Source organism: Gordionus sp. m RMFG-2023, chromosome 1, assembly GCF_954871325.1.
Source record: "Gordionus sp. m RMFG-2023 chromosome 1, tfGorSpeb1-WG-v2, whole genome shotgun sequence".
Lineage (NCBI taxonomy): Eukaryota > Metazoa > Nematomorpha > Gordioida > Chordodea > Parachordodidae > Gordionus > Gordionus sp. m RMFG-2023.
In genome coordinates this window covers 35589018-35609573 of record NC_088775.1, presented here as the reverse complement: position 1 = coordinate 35609573, position 20556 = coordinate 35589018, and the positions used below count along the sequence as shown (strand labels likewise).

Below are 20556 nucleotides of genomic sequence, written 5' to 3'. Positions count from 1 at the left end.
TTAAATAAATAAAAACTTAATTCATTTCAATTTTTTTTTAGCGAATTGTTTGTTAAAATTTTGCAACACAGCAAAAATTTAAAATTTACTTATTATATAAAAAAATTGTATTTAGGCTATAGCGATATAATGTTACTTTAAATCCTATTATAATTATTATTTAATATTATTCATATTTTTCAATTGTATTATATTATGATTTGGATTTCTAAAATTGAAAAATATGTTAGTTCATTCATACCCATTTTATTTATTCTATACGTTTTATGTCACGTGTTGAATAGTGCGCATGCGGGTAAACTTATTTATTTAACCAGTCTTAATTTTTTAATTTCTATTAAATCGACCAAAGTTGGCTTCCAAAGGCGATTTAGAGAATTATTTTTATAACTATAGAATGCATTTGGACCCAAAGAAACAGCGCCAAGAACAATATTTAAAATGGAAACAAAGTTGAATATATTTATTTTTATATTATAATATGGCATTTATAGGCCTGATGGAGATCTCACAATGTGAGTATCAACGAGGTGAATACGAGAAAGCTGAACAACATTGCATGCAGTTATGGAAACAGGAGCCAGATAATACAGCTCTTTTATTATTACTCTCGTCAATTCATTTTCAAATGCGAAATTTAGAAAAGTAAAAAATAATTATGAATTTATAATTAATTTTTTTGAAGATCTGCACATTTTTCCACCCTTGCTATAAAACATAATCCACATTTGGCAGAAGCATATTCGAATTTGGGTAATGTACTAAAAGAAAAAGGGCACCTTCACGATGCACTAGAACATTATAAACATGCTTTGCAATTAAAACCAGATTTCATAGATGGTTACATTAATTTAGCTACTGCCCTTGTTACAGCACATGATCTTGAGGGTGCTATTCAAGCTTATCTTACAGCTCTACATTACAATCCAGTAATTTTTCATTATTAGTTTTGCAGATTAAATAATTTATAGGATTTATACTGTGTACGTAGTGATCTTGGAAATTTATTAAAATCAATGGGGCATTTAAATGAAGCAAAAGTTTGTTGTATTTTAATAATATATGCGCGCCTGCTACTATTATATTGTGCAAACTATACAGCGCATGCGAAGCATTTTTTTATATAAAGGTATTAGTTTTTTCAATGGTGAGAAAACAAGCAGAGATAGTGTGAAAATAATTACATTTTATATTTTTATCATTTATGTTTTATCATCAAGATCCTATAATATATAAAAGTTATGGTAACAAAGATCATCAAGAGACCATTAAATGAACATTTGCCATTCCCTCAACCCAGTAGGATTAAAATGCCTTTTCTCAAGGTTACATTGGTAAATTAAAAGCAGCAATTTGCTAAAATTTAAGGCGCGCATTGCTAAAGCATCAATATTTGCAGCAATTAAAAATTACAGCATTTTTTTTAAGATTTATTTTATTTTATTCTTTATTATATTAGGCTTGTTATTTAAAAGCTATTGAGACTCAGCCTAATTTTGCAGTAGCATGGAGTAATTTAGGGTGTGTTTTTAATGCTCAAGGTGAAATATGGTTAGCAATACATCATTTTGAAAAAGCTGTCCATCTTGATCCAAACTTTCTTGATGCCTATATTAATTTAGGAAATACACTCAAGGAAGCACGCATATTTGAAAGGTATATATATGAAAGAATTTTTTATATATAATATTTGTTTTACAGAGCTGTTGCTGCATATTTAAGAGCTCTACAATTAAATCCAAACCATGCAATAGTTCATGGCAATCTTGCCTGTGTTTATTATGAGCAAGGGTATTTAATATATGCTCATTACTACTGCTATTGTATTTTTTTTATTTTAGGTTAATAGATTTAGCTGTTGAAACATATAAAAAAGCTATTGAATTGCAACCTAATTTTCCTGATGCATATTGTAATTTAGCTAATGCATTGAAAGAACAAGGAAATGTATTTTAAAATATTGCTTAATTCTAATTTCTTATTTTATAAAATTAAGGTTGATGAAGCTGAAGAATGCTATTTAACAGCTTTGCGATTATGTCCTACTCATGCTGATTCTTTGAATAATTTAGCCAACATTAAGAGAGAGCAAGGGAATACAGAAGAAGCTATGAGACTATATTGCAAAGCTTTAGAAGTTCTTATATTAATACATTATTTTAAATAATTTAATCTAGATATTTCCAGAATTTGCAGCTGCCCATTCAAATTTAGGTAGTTTGTTACAATGTCAAGGCAAATTAAACGAAGCTTTGAGTCATTATAAAGAAGCAATTAGGTGAAAATAAATTTTTTATGAGTATAAACATTCATCTATGCTTATAACAATAACAGGATAGCTCCTACATTTGCTGATGCATATAGTAATATGGGAAACACTTTAAAAGAAATGGGAGATGTACAAGCTGCATTACAATGTTATTCTAGAGCCATTCAAATAAATCCAGCATTTGCAGATGCCCATAGCAATCTAGCATCAATACATAAGGCATAATATTTTTTAGATATTAAAATAAAACATTTCTTTAAAGGATTCTGGAAATATTCCAGAAGCCATACAATCTTATCGTATGGCATTAAAATTAAAGCCTGATTTTCCTGATGCATATTGCAATCTAGCTCATTGCCTTCAAGTTTGTGAAATTAAAATTATTTTAAATTTTATTTTTTTTCTCATAGATTGTTTGTGATTGGGGAGATTATGAAATTAGAATGAAAAAATTGATAGCGATAGTGGCAGATCAACTTGAAAAAAGTAGATTACCATCAGTTCACCCACATCATAGTATGCTTTACCCACTTTCCCATGAATCCAGAAAAGGAATTGCTGCCAAACATGCAATTTTATGTATGGACAAAGTATCCATACTTCATAAAGCCCCATTTGAACATCCCAAAAAACTGGGGTCTTCAGAAAGACTAAGAGTTGGGTATGTTAGCTCTGATTTTGGTAATCACCCAACATCTCATTTAATGCAAAGCATCCCAGGGTTTCATAATCGTAAAAATGTTGAAGTAAATTTCATATCAGAAATTCTATTATATATATTTTTTTGTTTAACAGGTGTTTTGTTATTCCCTTAGCCCAGATGATGGTACTACATTTAGGGCCAAAATATCGAGAGAAGCTGAGCATTTTGTTGACCTATCTCAAATTCCTTGCAATGGCAAAGCTGCTGATAGAGTATATGCAGATGGCATTCATATATTAGTTAACATGAATGGGTATACCAAAGGTGCTAGAAATGAAATATTTGCCCTTAAACCTGCCCCAATACAAGTTCAAATAAAATATTGAATTTTTAATAAATCAAACATTTTGTTTAAAAGGTTCATATAATGTATTTGGTCCTGCTGATTTGTAAACATGTTGTCATCATCTCTTATTTGATTACTAACATCTTGTAATTTCTCATGATGATTCTATAAGAGTTTTTGATCTAAATTTAAAAGTACATTTTTTAAAAATTCTAATAGTAACTATAATTTTTTTAAATAAGGTATACTTTTTATAGTATTAATTCCAGATTTCTAGACATTTTGAAAGGATGGTTTTTTGTTTCAAACTAGAGATAATATTTATTAATATTTTTATTATTGTTTTAATTTTTTTTCTTCTTGAAAAACCAAGCATTTTTAACTTTTCATTTTCTTGCATTTAAACACCTTCACACCCTATGTTTATATTTGGCAACATATTTTTTCTAGTGCATTTTATAATATATTAAACCTATTGATCTCACTTGAACTCATAATTTACAAAAATCATATTTATTACATAGTATTTATTTTGAATTTTATTTTTTTATCTGTTTATTGCATCATAATACATAATTGAATATAGTCAATTTTTTTACTAGCGAATATTCAAATATTTTGTTATATAAATTTAGGCTATACTGATCCACTAATTTTTCATCAATCTGATATTACTATAAAACTAATTTGATAATCAATACCAATCCAATATTTATATATATTTTTATTTACATGTTCATTTAAACCAATTTATAAATATTTTGTTTCTCCAAAAGTTAATCACATCTCATTTAAAATGTGGGTAATTTTTATGGCTAAATGTAGTGTGGTTAAAAGGCTCAATTTAAATGATTTTATAAAGTGATGAAATTAAGATGCCAAAATAATATCTACATTTAGAAATTTGCCAATTGATTTGATATGGAATGATCCAATACTTTTCAATATTTAATTAAGAATATTCAGATTTTCTGGATTCAAATATGCTCTTCTTTGCTCTGTAAACCTTCCAGCAGAGGAAATATATTTGGGTTATCGATATCAATATATACTTTATTTAGAATTCCATTGCTTGACTATATTTAGATTATATATTCCTTGATAATTGTTCACCATTCTGCAGGACGACTATCATTATATTTTTATCACTGATGATTTCATAAGATCATTTGAGACTTTTTCCATTAGTTTTAGGTCCAATGGAAATTTTTCGGTTCTATTTATGCCGACCTATACAATGTAAACCTTTTTCTCCTAGCATTCCACATAAATTTGTGAAAGTAAAAAAATTAATAAAAAATAATGCATGTTCTTGAACATTGTAAATAACAGCTGAATCCTAATTTTTACACCAAATTTTACTAACTTTCCTGCATGTACATTTTTATAGTTAAGTTATCATAATGGGGATCATGTTCATCATAACTTAATTTTTTTGAATATCCCAAATTGTTATAGATTTTGACCAATATCAAAAATGGTCTGATTTTCCCTATTAGTTTTATCGATATAACCTACATCTTCATCTTGATCAATATAAGTTTTCTTAAGGAAGAATATGATATCTACTATATAGAATAATACATATAAAAATGTTCAAATCTTGAATATCAAAAGAATGATTTGATTTTTGATTAGCATATAATTCCGTGATTTATTATAAGGGAATACATGTCTATCAAAAAACATACAAAATAATTCTAGAGGGGTTTTTACATTTCGTATCACGTCAATACCGCGAAACCTTTTACGCGAAATGCATTACCATGAATGTTGATTTCCACGAAAAGATATAGCGAATGTGTTACCGCAAATGCATCATAGTGAAAACAGTATCGCGAATGCATCATAGCCAATATATTAGAGCAAAGACATTACCACGAAATTATTAACGCGAATGCATCGAAATTATTATCGTGAATTCATTACAGCTAATGCATTATCACGTATGCAATAGTGATTTATATTTGACGAATACTTGATATAATTAATAGAAGTATTAAAATTCTTTTTTATTTATCCACTTATTTTCTAATGACGAGTTCATCATTAATATGTTTTTATTTTTTAAATATATAGGAAATCATAAATTTGTTACCTTTTGGAAGTTCCTGGCCGATAATATTTTACCATCGGATTCTATTTCTCTAGGGAAATTCTTTTGACTCTCTAATTATATTGTAAATCATTTAGCAAGTTCACACCTTTTAAAAAACCAGAGAACTAGCCTAATTAACGTTTCTATATGACTAGCCTAATTGACGTTTCTATATGTATTTAATGTAGCGTTTTTAAATTTTTATAACTTTAAAACACGTGACTTTCTATTTATGAAATTTCATATTTTATTAAAAAATATATGGAAATTATTATCCTCAATTTTTTTTAATAATTTGATTAAGTCGTTTTTTATAAAATTTATACTAATATTTGAAAAAAATAACTTAAGACCTCATTTTTTTATATATATTTATAAATGGGCTAGACGTGTTCCCATTATGTCTATAGTAGGATGCTCGCCTTTTTTTCAAATTTTTTTCGTAATTATAAATTTTAATGCAAAACACAAAGCATACTTTGAGATCCATAAAATTATTAAAATAATAAATATTATTAATGTAATTAATCTATCCTTTTTTTCTTGTATAACACTAACATTAAACGCCAATTTGATTAATTCTTGCGAAATTAAGAGCCATATTTTGTCAATTTTTCTTTCATGTTTGTAAGATTCAATAGGTTTTAGCCTATTACTTGATAATTTTTAGGTATATAGAACCCGTATTTTGAGGCTTCTTTAAAGCTTGTTGAACTAGACGAATATTTCAATTTTTCCTACAGAATTCAGAAATTCCAATTTTTCTTCTCATGGCATAATTTTATTGTCTTTAATCACATAACTATAAAAAAAGACTCGCCAGGAAGCAAGATCCAAACAAGAATCAATTAAGGAAATTATTATTCTATTGTTTTTCCCAATTCTTGAGTAGTCGCCATTTCATCATCAGAGATTACATGAATTAAGTTCTGAGATATGAGCCATTCAATTCGACAATTTATTGTGATGCTGAATATTGTTTCATGTTTTGTTTTTTTAAGATTAAGCAATAAGAGAACTTTATACAAATTTATTATCAAAATATGCTTATCAAGTCAATACTAAATCCCTCACAAGCATGTTTTGTTAAAGAATAATATAAATGATTTTCGAAGACTAATTATCTGTTTTGCTCAATGTTTTAAATAAGATTTTTCTTAGCGCCTTACAAATTTAATTTATTTTAGCCAAAGCTCCATCCAATTATTTATTTTAGCCTAGCCATTATTTTTAATTTTAGGCTTGAGCCTGTCCCAAATTTAATTAAAAAATATAACTAAACGCATATTTAAACAATCAATTAATATAAAATTTAGTTCCTCTACCCTAATCCTAGAGAAATCTTTTTTTATATATTTTGAGTCAAAAAAATCAAAAACCTTAGCCCTATTTTCAAAAAAAAAAGTTTTTAGACCCAAGTCCGAACCAGGTTCAAATAAGTTTGACTAAAGGCAGATAAATATAAAACTGTGATTTTCATCAAACTCCATTTCCGATATTGCAACTGATGTAATTCATTTAAGATAATGCATTCGTGGTAAAGCTTTTGCTGCAATGCATTCGCTATAATTCATTCGCTGTAATGTATTCGCTATAATACATTCGCGATAACACTTTCGCGGCATTACATTTGCGCTAATGCATTCGCCATAATATTTTCGATATATATTATATTCACTATAATGCATTCGCTATAATATTATTTCGTGGTAATCGTTATTCGCGGTATAGACATGTAATCTTTACATTTATGGAAAAAAATTTTGTAACTGAATTGGTTCTTTTGAAATCATATAATCCTTTTAACTATTTTTTAAAATTTTTATTCTCTTAGATGTTTATATATTATTTATCATATTCTGCTCCCTCAACATCCTCTGTTTGTTCTGGCAATACATCATGTTCATTACTAGTGTTGTTAATTTGCTTGGTTTTAAAATTTATGACCCAATTTGGTTCTCAGGATCTGAGTATTAACTCGGGATTCAGACCTGGCACAAAAAACCCATTTATTTTTAGCTGTTTATTGTTGAACTTAGGAAAGTATATATAAGATCTATTCATTACTTTCTTCATCTGTGACATCTCCTATATTATCTGGTGGTAATACGATAATTTCATGTTCATCATCATCCGAATTTTCTATTAATGTTTCTAAAGCTGTTTTTAAATTAGTGAATTTCATTTTGGCAAAAAAGAATCTATATTTAGATATCGTTATTTGCCAATGTTTGAAAAATGGAACATACAAATATTTTCAGGAAATGAATACCTTTGAGGCTAATATTTTAATGAATTATAGTTAAGGATATGAGTTACTAGAATATATATTTTTTGAATTGAAAATTTTATCTAAACTATTTTTTTTAAAGTTTTTTTTATGCTCGAAAAAAATATCAAGAAATTTTAAATTTTAAAAACTTGTAAATTTTACAACTGTTTTGTTAACTCGTTACTGGTTAACGGTGCATATATGCACCACCTCCTATATACCTTATTTTAACATAGTAGTTTTTTTTTTAAAAATAATAAAAAAGATTTTTATATAGTTCAGACATTGTACTTCAAAACTGGAAAAGAAAAATATGAAAAAAATATTTTTTTATGCCCCTAAGAAACCCTCAAACTTTGCGAATTTATGAGGTCTAAAATGCAAAATTTTCTAAGTGATCTCACGAGCATATTATAAAATTATTTCGATGAAAACTAGTGTGTATATATTCTTTATAGATATATCAATATTTATCAATCATTTTTGAATTTTTAAATAATTAATATTTTAGTAGGTAACCACATAAAGTTGACTGGTGCATATATGCACCGTTAACCATCTAGCAGTATATATTATTTAAAAAAATTCAAACAAATGAAATTTAACATAATGAATTATAATTTTTTATATTATACTTAAAACCACTACCGTCACTAAAGGTGGGAAAGGGAGGGGTGGGTGGCTCGAGCCCCTTAAGAATTTTTAAAAAAAATTTTATACCTAAAAAAGACCTTTTGAAAATAATTTAAAAAAATTTTTTTCCCCTGAGATTAAATCGAATAATATATTGTTCCTATTATAATTTTTTATCCCGATCAAATTATATGAAATTATTAGGTTCATAAATATTCAAAAGTTTAAAATTATTTTTAGCCTCTTCCTTTCTGAAGATTTTATTTTATTTATATAAAATATTATGCACCTGTTTTGTCAATTCAATCAAAATTATCAAAATAATAGATGACTAATAAAAAAATCAAGATTCTACGAAAATAATTTGTCTAGATATTTAATTTTTAATAAATTTTTTTAATGAAACGTTTTCTAACAATTGAACAAGCGCTTGCTCAACTTTTTGAAGAGGAACCAATTGAAGAAAGAGATATGGTTATAATTCCGCCAAACCCCTCTGCAGTTAGTGATGAAGAAGATTTCGATGAAAATGACTTAACAAATGTCGGAGTTTTGCCTTCAGATACAGCTGGAGAATTGGAGATTCATAATTCAGTTGATGACGACCTTCCAGAACCATATTCTACAAGAAGCTATTCTCGAATTTCTCACAATTTAAAATGGAGAAAAACGGATGCAATATATTCTTCAAGCCCTTTCAATGGAGAAAAGGAAGATGTAATAAAACTTGAAAATGATTTACATGGTAAAAGTCCATCAGATATATTTTGTTTAATTTTCGACGAAGACTTATATTCCCTAATTGTAGAACAAAGTAATATTTATGCTAAACAAATGAATAGACCTAACATATGCATAACCATCCAAGATATTCAGAGATTTATTGGAATTCTATTATTTACTGGATATCATTCTCTCCCACAAGAAAGAATGTACTGGTCTAATGACAGCGATATTTCTATTCCAATAATCCGGGATACAATGACCCAATTACAATTTCGAAATTTGAAATATAATATCCATTTGGCAGACAATACTAAAATAGATATACATGATAGATTTTATAAAGTTAGGCCTTACATTAATATATTGAATAATAAATTTCAGCAATTCGGAATTTTTAAACATCATTTATCAATAGATGAACAGATGATACCATATCGAGGAAGACATTCTTGCAAAATGTTCATAAAAGGAAAACCAATTAGATTCGGATACAAGTCTTGGATATTGGCCTCTTCCGACGGTTACGTATTCTCATTTGATATATATCAAGGAAAAAGCGAAAATAAATATGAATATGGATTAGGTGGAAATGTAATCATAAAATTATTAAAGGCATTGCAAAAACCAAATTATCATAATCATTTAAACTCTTGTCATACTTAAAACAAATGGGATATTTTGCAACTGGAACTGTGAGGGACAATAGAATAGAGCATTGCCCAGTTGAATCTATAAAGGTTGTAGCAAAAAAAGAAAGAGGATATTATGATTATAGGTTTGAAAAATTAAACGAAATATTTGTAGTTCGTTGGAATGATAATTCGGTGGTGACCGTTGCATCGACATGCCACACTATCTCTTTGCTTTCTAATGTTTCAAGGTATTCTAAGAAAATATCTTCTAAAATAAAAATTCCTCAGCCAAATATGGTAACTGCTTATAACAAACACATGGGTGGAGTTGATCTATGTGATAATCTAATATCTACATATAGAATAAAAATAAGAGGAAAAAAATGGTGGTGGCCAATATTCACCAATTTTATTGATGTAGCTTTGGTAAATTCATGGAAAATCTGGAAATTCGTGAATCGAGACAAGAAGAGTTTGCTTGCATTTAGACGAGAAGTTACTAACTACCTCCTTCGAACGCCAGTAAAAATTGAAAAAAATTCAAGTACAGGTCACGCCAGCCAGTTTGCATTACAGTGTGAAAACCCTATTGATTCATCTGGACATTATTTATCCAAAATTATAGATGGAAAAAAGACGAAGATGCAGATATTGCCATACGCACTCAAGATATATGTGCCAAACATGTCAAATCGCACTCCATATTAAATGTTTCAAGGATTTTCATAATATATAAACATTTTCTCGTTTTTGTTATAAATTACAAAAAAAGAATAAAGATATTTGTTGTTTTTTTGATCTTATAGTATTTTATATAATTTTTATCTTTTTTAACCTCTTAATGGTTAACGGTGCATATATGCACCAGGCTAGATTTTCTATTTAGGATTATTTTTTTTGGCTGATTTTTTTAGAATATCATATTTGAGCATTAATCAATATAATTTGAAAAAATTGAGCATTTTTATCCACTAGAAAAATCTTGACCATTAATGGGTTAAATTTATGCTATTATTTGCCGATTTTATGATTTTTATCTAGCATAAAAACTTTAAAAAAAAATAAGGTCATACAAAATTTTAGTTTAAAAAAAGTATATTCTAATATATAAGCTAATTATATCTCTTTAAATTATTAGCCTAAGTGGTATTTATTTCAAGATATAAGGTTATTTTTATGTTCCATTTTTCAAACATTGGTAAATAATGGTAATATTTCAATTATTTTTTAAATTTTTTATATAGCTGGCATGAAATTCATTTAATAACAGCTTTAGACACATTACTCAAGATGGAGGCTCATATTTTATCTGCAAAAAAATGTCTAAAAATCATTTTCAAGTAATACTATTTGAATCTGGCCAACAATTTAGATATAGGCCATTTTTAGATATTATTGGTCTGCAACAATTTTTATTCAAAGAAAATTTAAGGTCTGAATGAACAAATGATCCCCTATCAAGGAAACAAACCTTAGAGATCTACATGTAAGGAAATACACTATAAAACACGAGGTGCAAAAGGGCTAAATTTAAATAACAAGGATAATGTTTTATAATATTTTATTTTCGGGATTTTATTTGTATTCTATAAAGCACTATTAGCAAATCAATTCCACACCACTCATATTTTTATTATAAATTTTTACAATCGCAGGGCATTTGATTGAAATTTTGTCGATTTTTATGGTTAAAGCGTTGAACATCCGATATCGCCAACAAATCAGTAGATTAACTGAGCGGTTCAACTTTCAATAATTTATCTGATTCAATTACCCCTAAAATTTTTAGCATAAGAAATACTAAATTTGTCAGTGTCACGTGGTATTCTTCATCAGAGGATTCACTCAATTGAGAATCCTCACTCTCTACCGATATTCTATAATTTAATTGGCTAGTCATTGAACTATAAATTTTAATATAATTTTCATTAAATATTATGCGCAATGTTAAGATATGTCACCTTGAATATTATAAATAAAAAACAAATTATTATTTAAAAATTTATAAAAATGAATTTTCAAATATTTAGAGAAATCCTTTAGAATTGGAATAATTTATAATGAATCAAAATACCCTAAATAAATATAAAAAAATTAGTGTTGTAAACTTGAGCGCATTCGTGAACGAAGTTCTTTTTTTTGAAAAAAAATGATGAACATCGTTTCTTTGACGAACTTTGAACGCGTTCTTTTTTATGACGAACGCTTCGAATTTAACGTTCGTTCAATTTTAAAAACACTATTTTTATTTATTTGAAAAATTTTATAAGAAAAAAATCTTATATTTTATAATTAACTGTTTTTGCTTTTTCACATTTCAATTTTTTTAACACCCCATTTTTATTTATTAATTTGGATATTATTGTTTATATTTTAATTTAATAGATTAGTCTAAGCACGGATGTTATTTTTTCATCATCATCTGATTCTGAAAATTCGAAATCAGATGAATTAACATTTGAAAAAGAACAGAACAAATGTTGTTTGTTAATAATGTATACTAGTTAAAATGCTCGTTCTCTAGTCGAATCAAGTTCATCACTTGAGTTAGTCGACTAAGATTACAGCCTCTGATTCGGAGTAGCATGAACTCGACTTTTTAAGACTAGGGATAGCTCAAAATTATTATTTCTTATTTTAGTGGAAATGCTTGTACACATAACAATTTGTTTAAAAATAATATCTTTACGAGAATTTTAAAGGCTACAAGATTATATTAAATTTGTGACTTTCAATTAAATATTTTTTCGGTTAAAGATGAGTAAATGAATGCCCGCATTAGACTTAACCGATGTGATAAATATTTTACAGTAACATCTTATATTGAAGAAACTAATTTAATACTTATCAAATGTAAAATGTGCCCAAAATTTATATAAGTCTCAAAATCTTCAAGTTCCAATTTAGAACGATATTTGATTCTAATATTAATTAATATAACTAAGCAAAAACATTATATTTGAGGAAAAAATGCATTTGGGCTATTTGATGCCAACAATAAGGATAGTTATTTTAAAATTGAAAAAAATTAGTGGCCTAAAATATGGTCAACTATTGATAGACGAAGACAATAAGGATAGTTATTTTAAAATTGAAAAAAATTAGTGGCCTAAAATATGGTCAACCATTGATAGACGAAGTATATTAAATGGGATTTAATAAAAGGTATTTAACCCATCGCTATCAAATTAATTATACATATATTTTATTTTTTAAAAAAATTTGACATATATATGAAGATAAGTTCTTTCTCTAATTATACATCCAGTATTCAAGCTTCAATGTCCATGGATATAACTTCCACAGAACGAACCTATAAAAAAGAAACTTATAGCTTTATTGAAAAAATTCATTGAAAACTAGAAATGATAATGCAAGAACCAGTGGCGTAGCTAGGAATTTTTCTTAGAGGGGGTCCATACATATAAAAGCCTGGGGGCTTCGCCCCCAGGCCCCCTTTAACGGGCCTTCGGCCCTTTTCACCGGCCTTCGGCCGGGTTAATCTTACAAATCATAACCATATCTTCTATAATATATATATTTTTTAAATGCATCAATAATATGTTATTATAATTTAGTAGATTATTCTCAATGACTTTATAATAGTACTATCCAGAATAATTTCAATAGTAATATAGTATCCTTCTACAAACATCAAAACCAGAAAATATAAATACTAATGGCATTTATTTAATATAAAGTCACTTTTAAGTCTTTTGAACGTATAATTTAGAAAAAAAGATTTAGCTCTGGGAGGGGTCCAAACCCGAAAACCACCCCCGTAGCTACGCCACTGGCAAGAACTGTTAATTTCGAGATATCCTTTTTTTGACAAGGAAGTAGAAGATGTGGAGGAGGATAACTTATCTCAATTTTTTGAAGCAAAGGACACAACAATAAATGTTTTTAATAAATTCCCCACTTTAATGTCTATTAAGTATAATACCGCAATCCCCTCATCTGCCCCTATAGAGCAGTTTCTATCAGATGAAAATTTTTAAAGCAATTGTTAATAAAAATTAATAAGAAATATTTTTATAAATAAAAATGTCTTTTTATTCACTGTATTATATTGTGTTTATGATTATATTTGCAAAATAAAACTATTATTTTTTAACATGACTAATATATTGTGTTAAAAAATATAAGACATTTATTTATATTAAATTAAATTTAAAAAATTTATCATATTGAACGAACTTGAACGCGTTCGATTTTTTTAGAAATTTTTACAGCACTAAAAAAATAGCTATTTTATAAAAATTCAATAATATCATGATTGACGATTTTAATATAAAATATAATTCAAAACATCAAATATATTCTTGAGAGATTTCAGAATATTTCGCTATTTTGAGTGTCTCCCTTTTCTCAAGTACATTAACTGTTTGATTTGATGTCCCAGACCAGGAATTGACCGCGCTTCCAAGGAATTTGCGAAATTCCATCAGGCCGTTTCCCATCAGATCTGAAAAGACCAGAAGGTTCAAGAGTGAAGGGGATTTGCCCGGATCTAAGAGCTCTAAGGATGATAGAATTGCATAGATTATTCTGAAATCTCTCAAGAATATATTTTCATCCCCATCATTTCCACTACCCTTACTACTTTTGGGAAATATGCCTTATCCTTTTTCAAGGAACTCGGCTCCCACATCCGTCAACTAACTGGTGAACCCCGCGAGGGCTTCTTCTTAAGGCAAAGGCTCGCCATCGCAATACACAAGGCTAATTATATTAGCTTCATAGGCAGTCTCATTCCACAAGATGATCCTTCCTAACCTCAATACTTTTTATAACACCGTCACAAACATATTCTCCAATATTTTATTATATATTTCCTTTTTTTTTAATCATTATATTAGATGTATAATCTTTTTAATGTTTTATTCCCTAGAATTATAAAATTTAATATAAATCTAAAAGATAGTTTATTTATATTAAAATTCACAAAAGAATTTCTCAAAAAAGATTTATTTACAAAATTTAAAATTCTTATCAAATTATCAATTGCTTAAAATTTTGGGCATGAAAATAACAAATTTATTGTTAAAATGATATTATAATTACATTTTTTTATTAAAAAACATCTAACCATTTTTTTATTAAAAAACATCTAACCATTTTCAATATTAAATAAATAAAAACATCAAATCATTTTTATTGCAATGTGTATAGGAAAATATTTGGGGCGTTGCCTCAGATTTACAAAATGCAATATAGGGTTAAAAATAAAATCTGCTAATTAATTAAATTACAAGTAAAAAAGATAATTAGTTTAAATCATGATTATTATTCAAAAAATTTATTAATTCTAATCATGACTTATATCATTTTGATTGTGTAAATATAATAATTTTCAAAAAGACTTTTTATGAGTTTTATCATCCATCCTAAAGATTTTTTTGGATTTTCATTGGTAAAAACATTAGTCCCAAAGTTGGGCAATGCAGTAGTGCAAATACTTATATAGACCCAAGATCCTTTTGTCTTGTATCAATTATCTTTTTGCCATCTTAAATAAGATGCTTATGGGCCATTAAAATTTTGTCTAACTGTCACACAATGTTTTTAAATTATTTGATTGATTGTGGGTATTTTAACTAAACTTATAAAATATACAATATTATGAAATATAAATTTTTTTTAAAAATAATATATCTGTTATGTTCATTTTTCTTACAAAATATTTCAAATTCCCTCGCCTAAATAATATTACTACCTTGTTCTATATCTACAGAAATATTTTTCATTAATTAAAAGTTTAAATTAACATGATAAAGGATGTGATGAATCTTTTTCTTCATGTACATTATAAGATTTTCCATATTTTAGGTCATGTGGCTGGGTTATCCAGGCACAAGTGGCGCTAGCTACATGGACTATATCATAACTGATGCTGTTACGTCACCCGTGATTCTAGCAGAGCAGTATGCAGAAAAACTTGCATACATGCCCAAGACGTTTTTTATTGGCGACCATAGGTACATTTTTTAAATTAGGCAAATATAAAGTTTGTAAATATATATTAAAATTTATATCAAAATAACTTCATTTTTTTCGTCTATAAAATATTGTTTTACAATACAGATACATGTTTCCCCACATGCGGGAGCGTGTCGTTCTTGCCTCCAAAGAATCCACTGCATCCGATAATTGGGCTGTTATCAATGGCACTGACCTCTCTGAAATCTCCAAACTATCTAGCAAGGTCACTTAAATATTTTAATTTGATAGAAATATAGGTTAATGATGCTTGGTACCTTAAGGTACCATCTATCAAATTTGAATTTTGTTCATTTTTCATTTGGATAGGCACTACCAAATATATTTATAATATATATTTGAAAAATCGTGATTTTTGGAAAGCCTCTATGGCCTAGTAGGCAAGAGCTTGGTTTACTTATCCCATGGTCCCGGGTTCAAATCCCGGGAATGATCATGTTTTTTTTCTTAATCTAACTTGGTGGTTCCATCCTTGGGGGGATAATATATAGGAGGCCGGACTCGACCACGTGATTCCGTATTAATATATTAAATAATAATGATATTACATTTTAATAAATTTTGGTCGGTATTAACAAATTAGGTTGGTATTTAGAGAATATTTCCATACATTCACTTGGTAATAAGCATCATTAACCAGAAATATATGAGTTTAGTTTGATTTCAGTTGTGAAGATTTTGATGGTTAGATATAATTTTAATGTTCAACAAGATTTCAATATTATTTTATTTAAATAAACGAAATATAGAAACTTTTAATGTACCCCACTGCTGCCATTAAAAGCAACTCTATTCCTGAGGAAGAAACTCCTGAAGAAATATCATTTAAAAAAGACCCCGTTGAAATTCCTGTAATTGAAATACCCTCTACCACCGCTCAAATCATGTTGAGCACTACTCAAAGCCAAACCTCGCTCAACGGCATTATTATGCATAATGGGGTTACTACTAATCAAGTCGTAAGTTAACTCCGATTTTATTTTAAATAATAATTATAAAATATGTCATATCTTGATCCACATCATCGAAATATTTTAGTATTAAATAAATTTTCATAAAATAATATATAAAAACAACCTTAATATATTACCTTTGTTTGTTTATATATTATTTGAAGGGGATAAGAAATCTTATATTATATTAGTAAACGTAAAATAATTTACTGATTACCTTAAAATTAAAAAAAAAATTAAACGTTTTAATATAGCCTACAATTGAAGTGCTCTATTCAACATTTAAAAAAAATTATTTAAATCAGATTTTCATTAGAATTATGACCATTTATCGATTAATTTATTATTTTTAAAACTATGGAATTTTAATTATTGACATATATTGATTTATTTGCCATATATAATTCAAGTATTTTTAAAATTATAAATCTTTGAGTTAGTATCACTCCAATAAACATACAACGATGTGTCCAGGATTGTAAACCGGTAAAAATATTAAGTGGCTTCGAGTTCTCTTGGGAATATTTTTGAATCCAGGGTTGGTTCTGGGTTTAGGAATATTTCAGTTGTATATAATTTATATATATATTTAAGTAATTATAAACTAGACATAAATTTGGTATAAAATTATTTTATTTATAGGTAAAATATATTTTAAAATACAAAGCATAGTCATGTATCTAAAAATTTTATTTACACGTTAGCATAATATCTTCCAAGAGTTGTTCACTCATCCTCTATATTTTTGTGGTGAAAGAATTAATTTCATATGTGAAAAAGATCTTTCAGTGCTAATCTATATTGAATATATTTATATGAAAATATGATAAATTAACTTGGGTTGCAGGAGCAGCAAATAAGATTTTGGACAAATATATAAATCAGGGTGCTGCAGCTTATAAGTCTCCTAAAAATGCAAAATATTTTCCTTCATATCCAATCTTACTTTTCTCTGCAATCATTGGCCATTGCTTTATAAGTTGTATCAATTTCTCTAAATAATCTTGTTCATTAACTTCATCCGAACTATTATCAGATAAAATGGGCATGGATATGGTTTTAACTTGACTCTAAATTAACAAGATGGGCACATCTTATTAAGTATCATCTTTACCAATTGTATTTAAAAATTGAAAAATCTTATATAAACTATTAATATTTGTATTTACAATTATACAAATATTTTAATATATGATCTTAAATATAAAATTCACTGAACCCTGTTTAAAAAATCTATTAGATTGGTTCAGGCTTTTAGAATTTTTATAAAACCCCGCTTCTCTGGTCGGTTTGAAACCCTGGATGTGTCCAATATTTATAAATTATATTTTTTTTAATGCGTTGTTTTATAAATTTAAAGGTTAATAACAAAGTTGCTAGTGGTGAAGAAATACCTCAGCATTTAATATTATCTACTCGCCAACAATATGGTTTACCAGAAAACGCGGTCATTTTTTGCAATTTCAACCAATTATACAAAATAGACCCTGGTATCTTTCGATGCTGGTGTAATGTAAGTATAAATTTAAATAGTCGGATATCATTTAAACATAAAAAACTTCTTTCATATATAATAATCAATTTTTATTAATAATGCAATTTCCTATATTAATAATGCAATTTCCTATATTAAAATTTATTAATGCACTCCTAACCTTTTATAGATTGTTCGGAATGTTCCTAATAGCTTCCTATGGCTTCTAAGATTCCCAGCCTCTGGCGAGCCTAATGTATTACTCTATGCCCAAAAATTGGGATTACCCCCTAATCGCGTCATATTTTCTAATGTCGCCCCAAAAGAAGAGCACGTAAGGAGGGGTCAACTTGCAGATGTTTGTCTTGATTCACCCCTATGCAATGGTCACACTACTGGCATGGATGTATTATGGGCTGGGGTACCGATGGTCACACTACCTTGTAAGATATCTATTATAAATTGAAAATCAACTTTTAATTACAGTTAACTTGTGCTGGGAAATAATTATAAATATAAAATAAAAACAAACATCAAATTTATTCACAATATTATTTTAAATTCATGTAACCTGGTAGTTTTATACACCTCGATATTAACAATTTGTCTTTAATAATTGATTCAGAAATAAAATTTGAAGTAATTCAATTTATAGTAAAAATGCTTGAGACAAATTCTATGGAAGTAATCTTGATTGTGCAAGTTCAACTGTAATAACCTAGAAATGATTGACGGCTCAGGTAGACATTTTAAGAATAACTATACCAATGATACCAGGCTCAGTCAATATTTATATTGGTCTTCTTAAAGTTCTCCAGAAATAATGATAAAAATTATTGAACTATCAGGGAAGGCAGCAGAAGCTATCTCATGTAATGCATTTGATACAAAATATGAAAATAAAGTATTTAGTAAATTAAATGCACCTGACTTCAAAGAATTTCTAATTATGATATCAAAATTATAAAGAATCCAATTTACGGTTTCTGTAGAATAATTTTTTTTGGCTAATTAAAATAAAAAAGAATTAATATATATCAGCATGTTTTTTTATAGAATAAATTTTTGGCTGCTTCCTGCCATTTGATTCACCTCCGGATTTATTTTAATTGTTCTTGTTTTTTAATCCATTTATATTTGTGAAATCAGGGATCCTATAAGACTAATGAATAGTATATATGATTATCTATATTAATAAATGCTATTATAAAAAAATAAGGTGAAACATTGGCTTCCCGCGTAGCCTCTTCTCAATTATATGCCTTGGGTTGTCCAGAATTAGTGGCTAGTTCAAAGGAGGAATACGAAAATATCGCCATCAAATTAGGATCTGACCGAGAATAGTATTTGTTATTTTATAAAACAGTTGTATTATAAACGGCTCGTTTTGAGCCTATTTTTAAAAACGGCTAACTCAATATTTTAACCTGAAAAATATTGCCTAAGCCTCGAGATTTTGATAATACATGTATAGACAGACCTTTGTTTCTTCTATGAGCAAAATCTTGAGGCTTGCGTAATATTTTTCTGAGTGTAATATTGAGTTAGCCGTTTTTAAAAATCGGCTCAAAACGAGCAGTTTAACAACACTAATTATAGCAACTGTATAGATTATGATCCTTAAATTTTTTACATTAAACAGAGGAGTAAACCTTACAACGAATTTTTCGTTTCTTTAAATATTAATAATTATATATTCGTATTTGTAATACTGTGAGGTCTTGTAAAGTGAGCTTATGTATATACCTAACCCTTAATTAATTGTACTACAGATTTTTTATTTATTAGCCTCAAAGCCATGAGAGCGAAAGTTTGGAAGTTGAGAACCAGTAGTTCTTTATTTGACTCCCAGAGATACGCTTTGGATATGGAAAAGTTATTTAAAAAAATGTGGGAGCGACATCAGAAAGGTTCACCAATTGACCATATAACAGAATAGTTAAAAATTGAATATATGGCGTTTAAATTTTACATTTGTTGTTTATTATTTTTAGATTTGTTTTTTCAATATTTTGTTGTTGTAATTTTTATGATGTGTTAGCCCTTCAGCCTCTTTAGGAGGCATATGACTCAATATTTATTTACAAATTAAATTTTATTTGTATTATTTCACATTTTTATTTTTTGATTATCATTATTATTTATGAATTTACTAATAGAATATTATACCTTTGAAATTATTGAAGAAAAATTAAGACACAATAAAATACAATTTCACGCTTTCAAATCTTATTTAATTTGAAAAAATATCATAAAGTGAAATATTGATTTTATATGTTTCAATAATCCTTTACCTTATCGTTAAATATTTCGATTTTTTAATAAAATATATTTAAAATGTAAATTTACTCCAATAGATAATATTATTTACTGGTTAATGATTATTTTGAAATGATATTATTCCTGATATTAGCTAAAAAAAATTCTAAATGCCTTTTTCTAGAACAAAAAACTATCAAGACTAATGAAATTGCTAAATCATCATGTAAGAATAAATTTTTATAAAT

The 20556-nt window shown here is 27.4% G+C and overlaps 1 protein-coding gene across 1 annotated transcript; it reads left to right on the top strand.

Annotated features, from left to right (window-relative positions):
- Positions 1-245: 245 nt before the first annotated feature.
- LOC135922233 (UDP-N-acetylglucosamine--peptide N-acetylglucosaminyltransferase 110 kDa subunit-like) lies at positions 246-20268 on the top strand. The gene is made up of 21 exons (XM_065456644.1): positions 246-295; positions 353-452; positions 495-645; positions 686-929; positions 972-1040; positions 1460-1656; positions 1702-1791; positions 1842-1947; positions 1997-2137; positions 2178-2278; positions 2335-2488; positions 2532-2633; positions 2680-3015; positions 3065-3280; positions 15452-15600; positions 15707-15827; positions 16372-16581; positions 17936-18088; positions 18240-18492; positions 19269-19392; positions 19838-20268. Exons 1-21 carry the CDS (start codon positions 290-292, stop codon positions 19986-19988), a joined length of 3174 nt encoding a protein of 1057 aa, XP_065312716.1. The 5' UTR covers positions 246-289; the 3' UTR covers positions 19989-20268.
- The last annotated feature ends 288 nt before the right edge of the window (positions 20269-20556 follow it).

Bases quoted from the DNA above. Each gene is read 5' to 3' on its own strand.
- LOC135922233 (XM_065456644.1), top strand. The intron at 453-494 runs GTTGAATATATT...TGGCATTTATAG, and splicing joins ATATTTAAAATGGAAACAAA to GCCTGATGGAGATCTCACAA. The intron at 1,948-1,996 runs GTATTTTAAAAT...TATAAAATTAAG, and splicing joins CATTGAAAGAACAAGGAAAT to GTTGATGAAGCTGAAGAATG.